General features: G+C 45.1%; 2 protein-coding genes across 7 annotated transcripts in view; one reads left to right on the top strand and one right to left on the bottom strand.

The window, feature by feature from the left end:
* Positions 1-6: 6 nt before the first annotated feature.
* On the top strand, positions 7-4,702 carry SSR3 (signal sequence receptor subunit 3). The gene is made up of 4 exons (XM_014524465.2): positions 7-147; positions 1,688-1,786; positions 3,491-3,622; positions 4,168-4,702. Exons 1-4 carry the CDS (start codon positions 44-46, stop codon positions 4,232-4,234), a joined length of 402 nt encoding a protein of 133 aa, XP_014379951.1. The 5' UTR covers positions 7-43; the 3' UTR covers positions 4,235-4,702.
* A 3,473-nt stretch (positions 4,703-8,175) lies between these two features.
* KCNAB1 (potassium voltage-gated channel subfamily A member regulatory beta subunit 1) overlaps positions 8,176-13,793 on the bottom strand; it is a 316,380-nt gene continuing 310,762 nt past the window's right edge. For all 6 annotated transcript variants that reach the window (XM_006016463.2, XM_025214889.1, XM_025214881.1 and 3 more), the window contains one exon: positions 8,176-12,486. In XM_006016463.2, coding sequence (XP_006016525.1) covers positions 12,397-12,486 — 90 coding nt within the window. In that variant the 3' untranslated portion in view covers positions 8,176-12,396. The remainder of the gene's footprint in view (positions 12,487-13,793) is intronic.

Raw genomic sequence — 13,793 nt, 5'->3', positions numbered from 1 at the left:
TGACGAGCCTCTCTTCGCAGGGCTGTACTGGCGGATCTGGCACATGGACCTGGTGCAGTCCGCGGTGCTGTACAGCGTCATGACCCTGGTCAGCACCTACCTGGTGGCCTTCGCTTACAAGAACGTCAAGTTCGTCCTCAAGCACAAGTAAGTGGCTGCGGGAGTTTGGGCGGGCAGGGCCAGGCCAGGGCAGCCCCTGCCGGGAGAAGCAGATTAGGGGAGTGGAGCTGGAGCTAAGCCACCCTGCCCATGCGCTTGTACCAATTGCTGCAGGCCTGAACCTCGCAGAGCTTGAGGCACCTCTATGTTGCGGATTTGAATTGAGCAGCCCCCAAATTAACCTGCTTATTAAAGGGGCAGCTGCTTGCAGAGCAGCGCCACGGTGGGGTGGAGCCCAAATTGCTCTGCTGTTGTCTGCTTTTCTCCTTGTGCTGCTGCAGCTCCCTTCAGAGCAGCCCAGGGCGCCTCAGCCCCAGCTCCAGCTCCCCTGCACGAGACTCACTGATGCAATGTTACTTCCATGTAAGTGGGCAGCCCCTGGGTGAAAGTGCCTGATGCCACTGTGCTGCTGACACCACCTGCGCGGCAGCACTGACTGAAGGGCTTATGGGGAATCCAGTAAGGCAGAGGCTCTTGAGGGCCAGTCCCCACTCCTGGTGCTGCTTGAGGTTTAGCAAGAGGTGGCTCAGCAAACCTCTGCTGTGCCAAAGCTCAGTATAGATCTGAATTGAAAGAGCCCTTGGTTTTGGCGGGGTGGAGTTGACTTGGGTTTGGAGCTGCTTTTCGGTGCCTTCCCATTCTCTGGTTGGCCATTGAATTGCCCTTGATTCTTGACTAAATTGATCTTTTAAATACCCACGTCTACCTTTCAGCTAGTGAGTTCCTGACTGGAGTCCAACTGTCAGCTCCCTTTTTAGATTTTCTTACAGTTTTAATTTACATATTTGAGTGGTTTTCACTAGGGGTATCGAACTCACCTGCATCCCTGGGCCAGTTGCAGATGGTAGGGCTCCTCATGAGTCAGATCCAACCTGGGGCATGGGTAGCAGAAGCAAGGAATCTAGCAAGTGGGGACCAGAGGCAGCGTTTTTCTTGGGGAGGGGTCTGGGGGCAGTGGCAGCCAGTGAGCCAAGCTCACCACTGATGGCCATGGCCTGCAGGGCTGAAGGGCCCTGAATTCTGTGACAGGCCACACCCTGCAAAGTCTGGTAGCCATGCAGGCCTTTGTTTGACACCCCTCATTTACACTATGCAGCAATACAGAAACATGGATTAGTTTAGAAATGAGCACATTCAGCTAAATGGATAACTGCTGCCTCAAAAGCCTGTTGTAACAGCAAAGACTGTAGGGGGTTGCGGGGCCTGGGGCAAATCAGCCTGTGCAAGGCCCCTTTAACACTGTGAGGGGTGGGGTCACAGCCGCTCTGCCTGGCTCTGGGGGGCCTGGGATGGTCACCCTGATTTGTCTCCTCTCCCTCAAGACAGCCATGTGTAACAGTATATACATTGTTTTTAAAGTTGTTGCCTATGAGACATGAGATCACAGGAACTTAAATTGGAAGGCAGGAAATGTTTGCCTGTTTGACAGCCATTTGACCAAATGTTTTCACTTGCTTTTATATTCCACTTACTTTATTTTCTTCTGTTTTAATTATGATGTGAATGCATTCCTTGCATTTCCTTGCAGAGTAGCCCAGAAAAGAGAAGATGCTGTTTCCAAAGAAGTTACCCGCAAGCTTTCTGAGGCAGACAATAGGAAGATGTCTCGAAAGGAGAAAGATGAGAGGTAATCTTTGATTCTCGTTATAATGTTTTATGATGCATTCAAGGTTCATGTTAGAATATTACACGCTGTCTCTTGCTTTGTGACTTGCCAAGCCAAGGGTGGCCAACCCGCAGCTCTGGAGCCACATACGACTCTTCAGAAGTTAATATGCATCTCCTTGAATCTTTGCACAAGCACACAGTGACCAGCTTCCATATTAACTTTTGAAGAGCTGCATGTAGCCCCGGAGCCACAGGTTGACCATCCCTGTGCCAAGCCATTTGCAGTCAATGAGAGTTTATAGGTGAATACAAAAAGCCCGCAGTGAGGTTTTACTGAGTTGAGGTACAGTTGTAAACTGAAACTCTACTCGGTATGTTACTATACTATATGCAGCATTGGTACTAATTATCACCACAAGCTGTGTGTCCTTGAATGAAGGGAAAAAAGCCAAACCCAACATAAGGCAAAAATGAAGCTTCATAATAGCTTTCCTAAAATTAAGTCTGAAGAATCCATTAAAAAGTATTAGGGGTGCACCAATAAAGATTTTTTTTTGGCCAGTATGGCTGACTATTAACCAGCCATATTGGCCGATACCAATATGATAGCTGATTTATAGGATTGCATCCCCACAGCTTAGAGAGCAGCATCTGGCTGGTAAGTCTGTGGCGGGGGAAGGGATGTGGGGGAGGGAAGGCACATGGGGAGGGCAGATTGAGGCCCTGACGGTGAAGGAGGGAGTGGGGCAGGGGTAGGCACTGCCCAGGCAGGGCGGTGAATGTGACCCTGGGGCCGGGGTCACATTCGGCCTCTCCCATGCCCCCCCTGCCAACTTATTGGCCAGACGCTGCTCTCCAAGCTGTTGGCCTGCATTCCTAGCCGTATGCACGCGGCATTTATTGGTGACATTATTGGCTACACTGGCACAAAAAAGCCAATTGCTGATAATGTTAATTTTCCTTTTATTGGCGCCAAGGTGACCGATATACTGGTGCACCTGTAAAAAACAAAAACAAACAAACAAAAACCCCCAAAATGATGCAGAGCAGCTGTTATTGAGAAATAGTGATGATTAAGGGTCTTTAAGCATAAATAGCTAGTGGCTCTCAATTTTTATTTAATGCCTAAATATTTTGGTGATGTGTGTATCGGTATTTTATTGCTAGATTAAAAACAGCATTAATACTAATGACTCTTTGGAAGTGTAGAGTACCTCTGAAAATCAAGCCATTTATTAAAAGAACAAGAGCCCTTAAACCTTGCCAGCCATACCGATACCACTTGACAAATAACATACAACATATCTTCAGGGTATGACCTACATGTTAGAAAAGCCTGATTGTAGCGTACAGGAATAGGTTTTGTATTTCTTCAAATAATTTGAGCACTTTGAACTCAGAGTAGCAGCTTGTAGTTAGTTAGGGTTGGCATGCCAGCGTAGATTAAATATTACTTGAGAGGTATCATAAACATGCTTAACACCACAGTTGGCTTATTTTTCAGTGCCCAGGAATATGTTGCCATTTTGGCTTTTAGAAGCCCAGCACCCCATTTATGAGAATCTGTCTTTTAGTGAGAGATTTCCCAGCTCTTTTTTTTTTTTTTTACTGGCACCGTATAAGGAATGGTCCTTTTGTGAAAGGGTACTGCAACAGTGGTGTGTTTGTTCAGATTTGCATGAATCAGGAAATGTTTTAAGACTCTGATTATATTTATGTATAGAATTCTGTGGAAGAAAAATGAAGTTGCAGATTATGAAGCGACAACATTTTCCATCTTCTACAACAACACTCTCTTTCTGGTCTTGGTCATCATTGCTTCATTTTTTGTGCTGAAGAACTTCAACCCCACTGTGTATCCTTTACTATTTCATAAAAACATTTTGAAAACTGCTCCCATAAGCCTTTCCTTGATAGTCATGTAGTTTCCTAATTGTTTGAAGGTTTATTTGATTGCGTGTAGAGTTGACTATACTTCTCTTTGCTGACTTTGGGACATTAGATAAGAATATCAAGCAGAGCATACCAAGGCACCTCCCCATTGTACTTGCATGTGGCTTTGGAAGTTTCAGAGGTATTGTGAAGAAGGATGGTATAGAGAAACTGTCTGGGTATTGACAATTCAATTAAATGCAACTATTTGTAAAATAACAAGAGGCAACTAACATTTATACAGAATTGTCTTAGTGCCAGGAATTTTTGGGTTTAGTTTTTATTTCAAAATAGTCTCTGTCTTTAAGCCTTCTTTAGGCCATGGTATTTGTAGTATGTATCCTAAAATTCCCATCCAGCTAAACACCACTTCATGTGCTGCTTTTCAAGTTACTACTGAATGTTTACTTCAAAAGTATTTTGTTTTGGCATTTACAGAAGTTTAAATCCTTAACATGTTCCCTACAGAAACTACATTCTGTCTATAAGTGCATCATCTGGACTGATCGCTCTGCTGTCTACAGGATCCAAGTAGACAAAACAGTGATTAGATGTTTGTACCTGTGGGTGGGTTCAGTTTTGTTGCAAAGACTTGAAAGCAGGAATATAAACATTTGCTTATAGGCTGAAAACTTAAGAGATTTTTACAGCACAGTGTAAAGTGAATGTCAAAAATATTTTTGTTCTCTTAAGATGTTCTGATGGATAGTTGGAGTGGATCAGACTTTTTTTGATTAGCAGAAAAAAGAGCATATAAGACATTTAATAAACTGAACTCCTTTGAAACACTGTTATCACAATTGGGGTGACTGTCTAATGTTTGGAGTTTCAATAAACCCAATTGGGCTACACAGAATAGCAGAGTGAATGTTCTGCTCCAAATAAACAACAGATTCTCTTTCAAATGACTGTTTCTGTACAAGAGCTTCCCTTCACTTAGAAAAAAGTTACAAATCTCCCACTTTATAATTTGAAAGGTTTTAATAAAAATGAAAAGAACATCCTGATTGTAGTGGCCTCTACTCTTGATGCTATAAACTTCAGGAAGCACAGGGGGCTTCAAGTGGCAAAATGTTAGCAGGGCCTAGTATTTTGTGCAAGCCTCCCTTTTCCTGTGGAATTGTGTGTTTGAGTAAAAAGTTACACTCTGGTTTAAATCAGTTCCTCATTTTATCAAACAACCTTGATATAAAACAGAGTTCAAATTCTATTGGCAAACATTCTGAAACAGCTGCAAATATCAATTATTCCATTTATCTCCAAGAAATTCTGGAATCCCAGAAAGATGGCTGATTTACAGGTCAACATTGAGACCATTCTGCTGTCCCCTGGCGATGCATAGGGGGTGCATGTGCACCCCCTGAGCATGGCAGTGCAACCCCTACAAAAAGGCGCTGTTGACACTGTCGGCAGTGTCTGTGGGCAATTGCTGCTCGCTACCCCCCGCTGCCGACACCGCCAGCAGCGTCTATGGGCAGTGAGTGGTCACTGCTGGCTGCCACTGCCAGTGGTGTCTGCAGGTGATTGCCAACCTTTGGTTGGTGCTCACCACCCCCCCCCACCCTCTTCCCACTGCCATAGTCCGCTGTGGGCCCCCCCCGCCCAGCTGCCGGGGGTATGCATCGTTCATGCTTCTATTTTTCACTTTAGTTGGATTTTCTTGCTAGTTTGCTAATTGACAGCTTCAGACAGTTCTTTTCTTCCCACAGCAAAAAAACTCTTCATGCCAAAACTTACAGCTATCATAATTAGGATGTTGCTAACCCTAAAAGTGTGCATAGGGAAAGGCTATAATAGAGCACGTATAATGCTGAAATAAGAAATGGGGTACTGAACTGAACATTTGTAAACATATTTAATATACGGCTGTGTGAAATTTTGCTGGCAGTTTTGTTTCAACATTGTTTCAACTTGTTTTGAGCTTGAAACAGCAAAATAGAAACGAAACAAAGCTTCTAAACAACCTTGAAATGAGGCAAGTTGAAACGTTTCAAAAATTTTGAAACGTTTTGAGTTTCAAAGCTCAAGCGGGGTTTACCTGCAGGGAAACAGAAACTAAAGTAAGGGGGAGGGGGGGGGAGGAGGGCTCTCATTATTGACTGTGTAGTTGGCCAGTGACTCATCCTTTCCTGAGGTCCCTTCCGATCCCAGTGCTCTGGGGGAAGGATGGAAAAACTGCAAAGGCAGCAGCATTGTTTGAAATGCCCTGCTTCCTGCCTTGGTGTCAGTTGAGGGAGGATGCACCTTAACACAGACACACACACTGTCACCCACCCATGTCATGAGTTTTGCCTGTCAGCAGCTAGAAGTGCAGGGCCCCAGAACCCCTGCACCTATCTCCTTGACAGCTGGCAGGCTTCTTGGCTGCAGCAGGGCCTAGCAGGCCTGCAGTTTTAACCCCCCTGTGCCCCAAGACAGACCCAGTCCCACAAGCACCCATGTCACGAGTTTTGCCTGTCAGCAGCTGGAGGTGCAGGGCCCCAGAACCCCTGCACCTATCTCCTTGAAAGCTGGCAGGCTTCGTTGCCTCAGCAGGGCCTAGCAAGCCTGCAATTTTGACCCTGCTGTGGCTTAACACATACACGTGACATGAGATGTTTGCTTTCAAGACTTTGAGGTGCAGTTTCCCTGAAACCCCTGCACCTATCTCCTTGAAACTTGGCAGGCTTTGTGCCCTCAGAAGGGGCTACCATTCCTGTAAGTTTCATCCAAATCAGGCCAGAAATGACAAAGTTATAGGCTGTTTTGAGCTTCCCCATTATAGCTTATGGGCGAAACGTTGAAACTTTTGACTAAATGAAATGGAACAGCGGTTTCAAATCGAAACGCTGTTCCATCAAAACAGAACAGTGCCATTTTGCACATCCCTAATATTTAACATTAATATTTATAATTTATTAAACTGAAGTGCCTGCAGATGCAGAGCTTCCAGCATGCAGTCTGAGAGTGATGCATGTTCTTGGTCTGGCTTCTTTACAACATGCTAGTTTTGCTTCAAGTTTTATAAGGAAAAACTACAACCTTCACAGTGGGAAAGTTTGCAGAACAGCGGGGGGGTTGCTTTCATGTACAAATAGTGGAAATGGTGTAAAAAAGTATCCCTAGGTAGCTTGCAGCATTTTACCCCTTGTCTCTCATAATCCTGTGTCACCGGAAAACTGGTAGGCAACAGGTATTTGATTTAGATTTGGCCGATTTCGGAGGGACAGTGATTCATTTTGGTGATTTGAATCACTGTCCCGATTCGATTCGGATCCAGAGATTTGGCGCTGATTGGGAGATTCGGCCATAGACTATACGGGCAGCAGTCCTCGACTGGACATAGCTGCCTCCAGCTGGTAAGCCTACTGTGGTGGGCTGTGGGGGGACTGAAGGGGCACCGGGGGTGGGGGGTGCAGATCAATGCCCCCACAGCAAGGGAGGGATTGGTGCTGGGACAAGCTGCCCAGCCAGGGCAGGGGGCGTGGGACTTGGGGAGGGGGATTCCTGCCACTGAGTACTGCTGGTCTGGAAGCTGTTCTTTTGGTGGCTCTTGCCACTGGTCCAGGAGGGCATGGGAGCAGGCATGTGCCCCCAGATCTGCATGGGGTAGGCTGGGCCGGGCTGTGCTCCAGACAGGTGGTGGAGGGCGCTGCAAGTAAGGGCTATGCCCTCCTGCCACTCATGCAGCGGGGGCGGGGAGGTGCGGGATGGTGCCGCTGTGCTACCTTGGACAAGTGGCATGCAGCGACGGAAGCTGCTCCAGCCTCCCCATGCCTCCCAGACAAGCTGCAGCTTTGCCCTACCGTACCCTAACTGGGCAGCAGGGCATGGGGGCAGACGCATGTACCCAGATTGGGGCAGGGCCGGCAGCAGGGGCTATGGGGAATTTTAGGGTGGCTGCAGCCTCCCCATAATCCCTGCTCCACTGCACTCTGCAGGGCGGGTAGAGCCAGGGCTGTGTTCTGGGCTGTGGCTGGGGCTAGCTGCCCGGAACGCATCCCTGGCTCCACCTGCCCCATGGAGCGCAGCCCTGGCTCCACCTGCCCCGTGCAGTGCAGCCCTTCTGGCAGGCAGCTAAGGCTAGTTGCCTGAAGCACAGCTTGGCTCAGCTCACCCTGTGCAGATCTGGGGGCACACTCCCGCTTCCAAGTCCCCCTGGACCAGCGGAAGAATGGAGGAGCCACCGGAAGAATGGCTCCTGGACAAGTGGCGTGCAGTGGCAGGAGCCCCCCTCCCTGAGTCCTGCTCCCCACCTCCCCAGCTAGGCAGCTTGTTCCAGCCCTAGCCCCAACCCAATCCCTCCCTCGCTGTGGGGTCACTGATGTGCCGCCCCCGCCGCCGTGCCCCTTTCCTCCCTTTTCCGCCCATCGCAACAGACTTACCAGCTAGAGGCAGCTGTGGCCAGCGTTGAGGACTGCTGCCTGTTTAGTCTATGGCTGAATCTCCGAATCTCTGAATTGATTCAGAGGCATCTGAATCTGTTCAGACCTTTTAATGGGTCTTCTGATTCCGTTCGGATTTGGAGATTCGGCGGCCAAATAGGGCCGAATCTCCTCTGAATCGAACTGGCAAATGAAGCTTCGCACAGCCCTAGTAGGCTTATGTCAAGGCAGATGCTGCTTGTTCTTTTTGTACAGTGCCTAGGCCGTAGGACAATGGGTTCTATTTTTGGTTTCTTCCCAAATACCACAGGAATACAGTCAAATATGATTTGAGCCAAGGATGAGCCCAAACTCCCACCTCATATTCCTGCTTTTATTTTAAAATAGTTGAACACTTGATTTATAGTTAAAGGCTAAGAGAGCTTCCAACCCATACCTAAAGGTACTCAAGAAGTTCTACAAGAACCAGGGGAAACCATGCCAGATATGTAAGTTATATATAATTGAAACTTCATGAATTTTTTTTTTTCCTTGTATATGGAACGCTCCTTTTTTTCCCATGTATAGATCACTTGCACTCTATACAAATGTGTAAACACTCTGTTTTAACTCATCAGTTTTTTTGGGGGGGGGGTCAAAAGCTTTCCTGCTGTAACTCAGACTTGCTTCAACCAGGCACAGTGAACTAAAGTTGTACAGAAGCCAGACTTCTATGTCAAGAGGCCAAAGCCTCTCTCAGCTTGCAGAGACAATTTGGAGTAAAGTCACTGGCATCTTAGCAGGAGCTCTGCTTGTCCTCTCTGGGATCATTCTGTTGTGCGTAGAAGTAATTTATAGGTGCAAGTTCACTAAAAGACTTCTCTCCAGTAGTTTATCACTGTGATCATTAACTTGGGGAAGACATGATTTGCAAAGTGGTGGGGGGTTTCCTAATGAATTCAGTCCTTGATTTTAGAACTGCCTAATATTACATCATTTAGGAATTTATCAGTCTTAAAATCAGCTCTCATGCCTGTCTAATGCTCCAGTTACTGGAGTGAAAGTCAAATGGAAGCACAAGAATTATCCCAGAAGTTCTAATTGTGAAATAAATATCTTTTTAATAGAGTTAGTTGATTTTATCTCTTCAGAAAGGAACAAAATTTTTACAAGTCTGTGGTAGGGAGAAGAGAAGTAAAACAGTCAGTACAAATTCAATCCCTCAAGTGGTCCCCAGTCCATCAAATGCTACAGCACATGGGTAGTCCTACTGACTAATAACGCTCAGTGTCAACATACACAAATGCTCCAGGAGCAGGGCCTCACTTTCATCCCCTTAGAAAGTTGTATGTATATTTCTGTACAGGGCAGATTCCTAATAAAAGCAAGCCAGAGCAGCTCTTTCATAGTCTGTTACTGCCAGCTCATTGAATCTTTTTAATAATCTCTCTTTGCTTTAGCTTAGTTTTTTCATATATATATATATTGACAGGTCCTGAGGCCTGAAGCCCATTATTTTCTTTTTCTTTTGCTAGCCAATGTCACACGATAAAAAGCCTGAAAAAACATTTGAAGCTAAAAGAAAGAAAAAGCCTTTTTTATGAAGTTTAAAGAAATAATTTTATCCAAACCTGTCCTGCTTGCATAATCAAGGTTCTCCAATCCTGTCTTTCCTTTCAGAGGAGATTGTTGTCTGTACATCAAAGAGATGACAGGAGTGTGTCTAAAGTGATGATGATTGTCTGTTTTTGTAATCTATACTGGCAGCTGCTCTTGCTTTCATATGTATGATGCTGAAGGTTAGCCCAAAGCTGGTTTATTGCTTGGCATCACATTGCTAGGCAGATTTTACATTAGCTTTCTCTGAATAATGAGCAGTGCCATCTTCCTCTTTAATGAGCATTTTTTACATTAATTCTCTACAACAGGTAGGAATTCTTAGTAACTTTGGGCTAGATTCTCTAATGGTCTGGGGAGGAGGGAGTATCAGAACTGTGCCCCAAGGTGAGAAAAGGAACTGGTCCATAATTTAGGAAATAGTTCATCTGGTAACTGCAGGAGAGTAATTCATTTGCATATTAACTTCTGAAACTCTTATATTTTACACATGCTTTAAATCAGTAGTTCTTAGAGTCTTATTTAAAAGCTCTATTTCTATCAACAAAACTCGCAGCATCAGTTATACCTCTGAAGTATCAGGTATAGATGCTTATAAAAATAAGCTAACAGTTTGCAGGTCAAATGAACTGTGCCAGATATCCTTCACATCTACCAATGACAATTTCCCATCCCAGTGTGTACCCTCTTGAGGGCAGCTGCTGATTGAAACATAGCAAGGTCTCAGTGAGCTAGTGGGCACGTCTACATGAGACGCTACGTCGCTGTAGTGTTGGCAGGCACAATCTGTGACACCGCAGCTATGTCACCGTAGCAACGCGCTCCCTTGCTATAGCATGTTGCTACAGTGATGTAGCAGCTAAAAATAACTGTGGACCGTTGGCATGGCACAACATAGGCTGTTACTGCGCTGTCATTTAGTACTTCCAAAAGGAAGTATTAAATGATGGTGCAGTAACAACGGCAGCATAGGGGCACGTGTAGAAGCGCAGTGTCAGAATCTTTTTGCCTTGTTCATTTTAGTACAGAATCTCAGGCAGTTTCGCTCAACTGGCAGGGCTGTGCTTAGTACCTTGTGAGGGTCACATCTTTTAATCGATACCAGAATCTTGCATTAGTGAACAAAAGTCAATTTTGCTTATGCTAAACAGACTTGGCCTAATATGATTGTTGCACCACTGGAATAGTATTACTTGTATCTACATTCAAAGTAATAAGTTATATTGAACTAGGATCTTGCTTTTTTAAAATAACTTGCGTGCATATATTTCCTTGCCATAAGAAAAATTGCTATGTGTAATCAATTCTTCTACTTAAAAGCTTAGGTGCACAAAATGCTTTTATTGTGTCCAAGCAGAAGTTGAAGTCAAACTGCAGTTCCTGATAAACAGCAACTAAGTTCAGTTACATATACCACATATCATTGGCTTAAATACATTAAAAGAAAAACAACTTAAATATCAATATATATGTTGTGTTTATGTGTCACAAAGTGTTGTACACACTAGATGTTCTGAAATTAAGGAAAATGGAATACCAGGGTCCTACATACGCTATATATAACTGCACCCTTCAGGATGTAATACGTGGGTGAAATACTGACATGATGGATCATAAATGCATTTTACAAAGCAAAACAGCTACTGTACTTCTGAAGCTGTTCTTAAAATGACTTAATTAATACATGTATACAGTGATTTCAGCATAGGGATGAAACACTTGCAACAAAAATTAAACCGTTTAAAAATAACTTCTCAGAAAAACTAAATATTTTACTTGTGACTGTTTTCAGCCCAAGTTTGAGAAAATGCACCACTGCACCTAAACAAATACCTCGTTTTCTTGGCATTTTACAGCAAATTTATATTTTATACAGTCGTCTTAAAAGCTTATGAATATCCAAATTTGCGGTAGCTATGCCCGCAAGCAGGCAGTTTTTATAAAATATAGAGAAAAGCACTATTTAATCATGGATTCCTTGGTTCACAGTTTATGCAGAACCAGAGTTCTGCAAACAGCAATTGTTATAAACCTGGCTCGCCTCACTGGCGTTCGTTTTCTTTTGTCAGCTGTGCTCTCTTGACAAACTCAGATACTTCTCTTAGCAGCGCGGAGCAGTTGAGCACATTCTATGTGCAAAACACTGAAATAACCAGAATGTTTAGCAGTTGAACTCTACAACTTCTAATTAGTGTTCTGACTTCAAAGTCCTTTTTCAGCTACAGCACTAAGCTGCCTAAAGCTTAGATTCAGCATAAAAAAATTGCAAATTGAAATTCTGAACAGACTCATGTTCACTCTAAGCACTGATCTAGATGAAGAGCCTTTAAAGTTGAAATAGCCTAAAAGGTGGTTTTATTAAAACCCTAAGTTGAACCTGGCTTTTGTTAATTGAAAAAATATATCTGTACATCCTTCTTTAATTACCAAGTACCTAAAGGTTATAAATCATTTTTTGCTTTACATGTTTCACTGCATAAGCATGAGGTGCTAAGAGTAAAGTAAGAATGATTTCAGTTGGAAATAAGAAAATACAAATAATATTTTCAGTTGTAAGAGAGATCAACTGTGCTTTAGAATTTCATTGTAAGTTGGTAGCAACAGCACATACCTCGAAGAATCCAGTAACAATAGCAGCAAGCTGCTGAATGAGTCTAATGACCGGATAGTAATTCAGTACTGTACTATGTACAGAGCATTATTTTAACCATGCAGTCCAGTTTAGTCATGCATTGCATTATGATCTGTAGTCCTTCTTGCTGTAGGGTTTATTCCCCAGAATATTGTCTATTTCATTTACAATATGTGATGTCATCTTTGGGAGAACCTAAGGAACAAGAAAAAGCAATATATGATCAGGATTGCTTACACAGCTGTTCTTGACTAGGGTTCTAAAACTGAACTCAGCAAGTAATGAATTCTGTATCTATACAGTTAATATGTATATACTTATCTAGCACCTTTTTCTTCCCAAATGATGAAGACTATGTAATAGAAGACATGCTATATTTTTTTTTTAAGTATTTCACAAGTTATAGCTGTACAGTATCACAAAACAGTGAGGGAAGGGAAATTGTGGCCAACAACCAGAGCATGTCCTCTTATGGAAAGCGATGGGCAAATCCAGGATTTCCCAAAAAGGGGTGTAGGATCAGCACCACACACTGCAGAGGTGACTTGCATCCCTAACTCCAAGCCTTCTCTGCCTCCAGGCGGAACTGATCTCAGGAGTCTCTAAGGATATGTTTAAATCTGTATAGCAGATAAAAATGCTCCCTCCTCCTTCCCTTCCCTCCTGCTGCTGCCACTGTTGGTTTTTGGGGCATGGGGGAGGGGGCAGCACCAGAGATATCCTTGCGGCTTTGTGCTGGGGCTGGGCTCATATGGGGATAGGGACAACAGCAATAGCAGGGGAGGACAGTAGTTCCCCACTCCTGCCTCATCCCCCTGGAGCAGGCATGGGGAAAGGGGATCCCCCTTGCTATTCCCACTGCTGCTTAACTCATCCCCAGCTGGCTCAGCCCACATGCAGCCTGGCTGGGGTGGACTGGAATGGCTCCGGTGGACTGGAACGGCACGTGCCTCCTGGGCCTCTCCTGCGGTGCGCGCAGAGATGGGAGCTCCGCTGCACTCCTGGACAAGTTGCCCAGGTTCTGAGCATCCCAGGGGCCCATTCACCTCAGCTCCTGCCCCACTCCCTTGATCTGCCCCCCACGCCCCTTCCCTGATTTACCTACTGTGGTGGGCAGTGCTCTGCACACTGTCTGGCTGCAATCACAGCTGCCTGCAGGCTGCGTGTCTGTGTGTGCCCCTCCCATCCCACTGCAGCTGCCCGGAGCCCATGGCCAGGCTGCCCTGTGGCCCTCTGCGCTGCCCTGGGCGGGGAGTATGCCTCATTAGCCCTGGCCTTCTACTGCCTATGGCTGTATGCCTGCCTGCTGCACATGCCCGGGAAAAGTATCTGTGATGGGACAAGCTTGGGACCGAGTCTCGAGCCAGCCCACCCACCTGTCTATGGGGCAGTCTGCCCAGTCTCTCCTGCCACAACTTTGCTATTACAATAAACTGGTGGGAAATGTAGGAGGCTGGACATTACATGCCCTGATGCCAGGGGGTGCTATCCACGGGGCTGTA

Source organism: Alligator sinensis, unplaced genomic scaffold (assembly GCF_000455745.1).
Source record: "Alligator sinensis unplaced genomic scaffold, ASM45574v1 scaffold60_1, whole genome shotgun sequence".
In the NCBI taxonomy this organism is placed as follows: domain Eukaryota; kingdom Metazoa; phylum Chordata; order Crocodylia; family Alligatoridae; genus Alligator; species Alligator sinensis.
The sequence above is the reverse complement of the archived record's forward strand: the minus strand, read 5'-3'. Positions and strand labels throughout refer to the sequence as shown.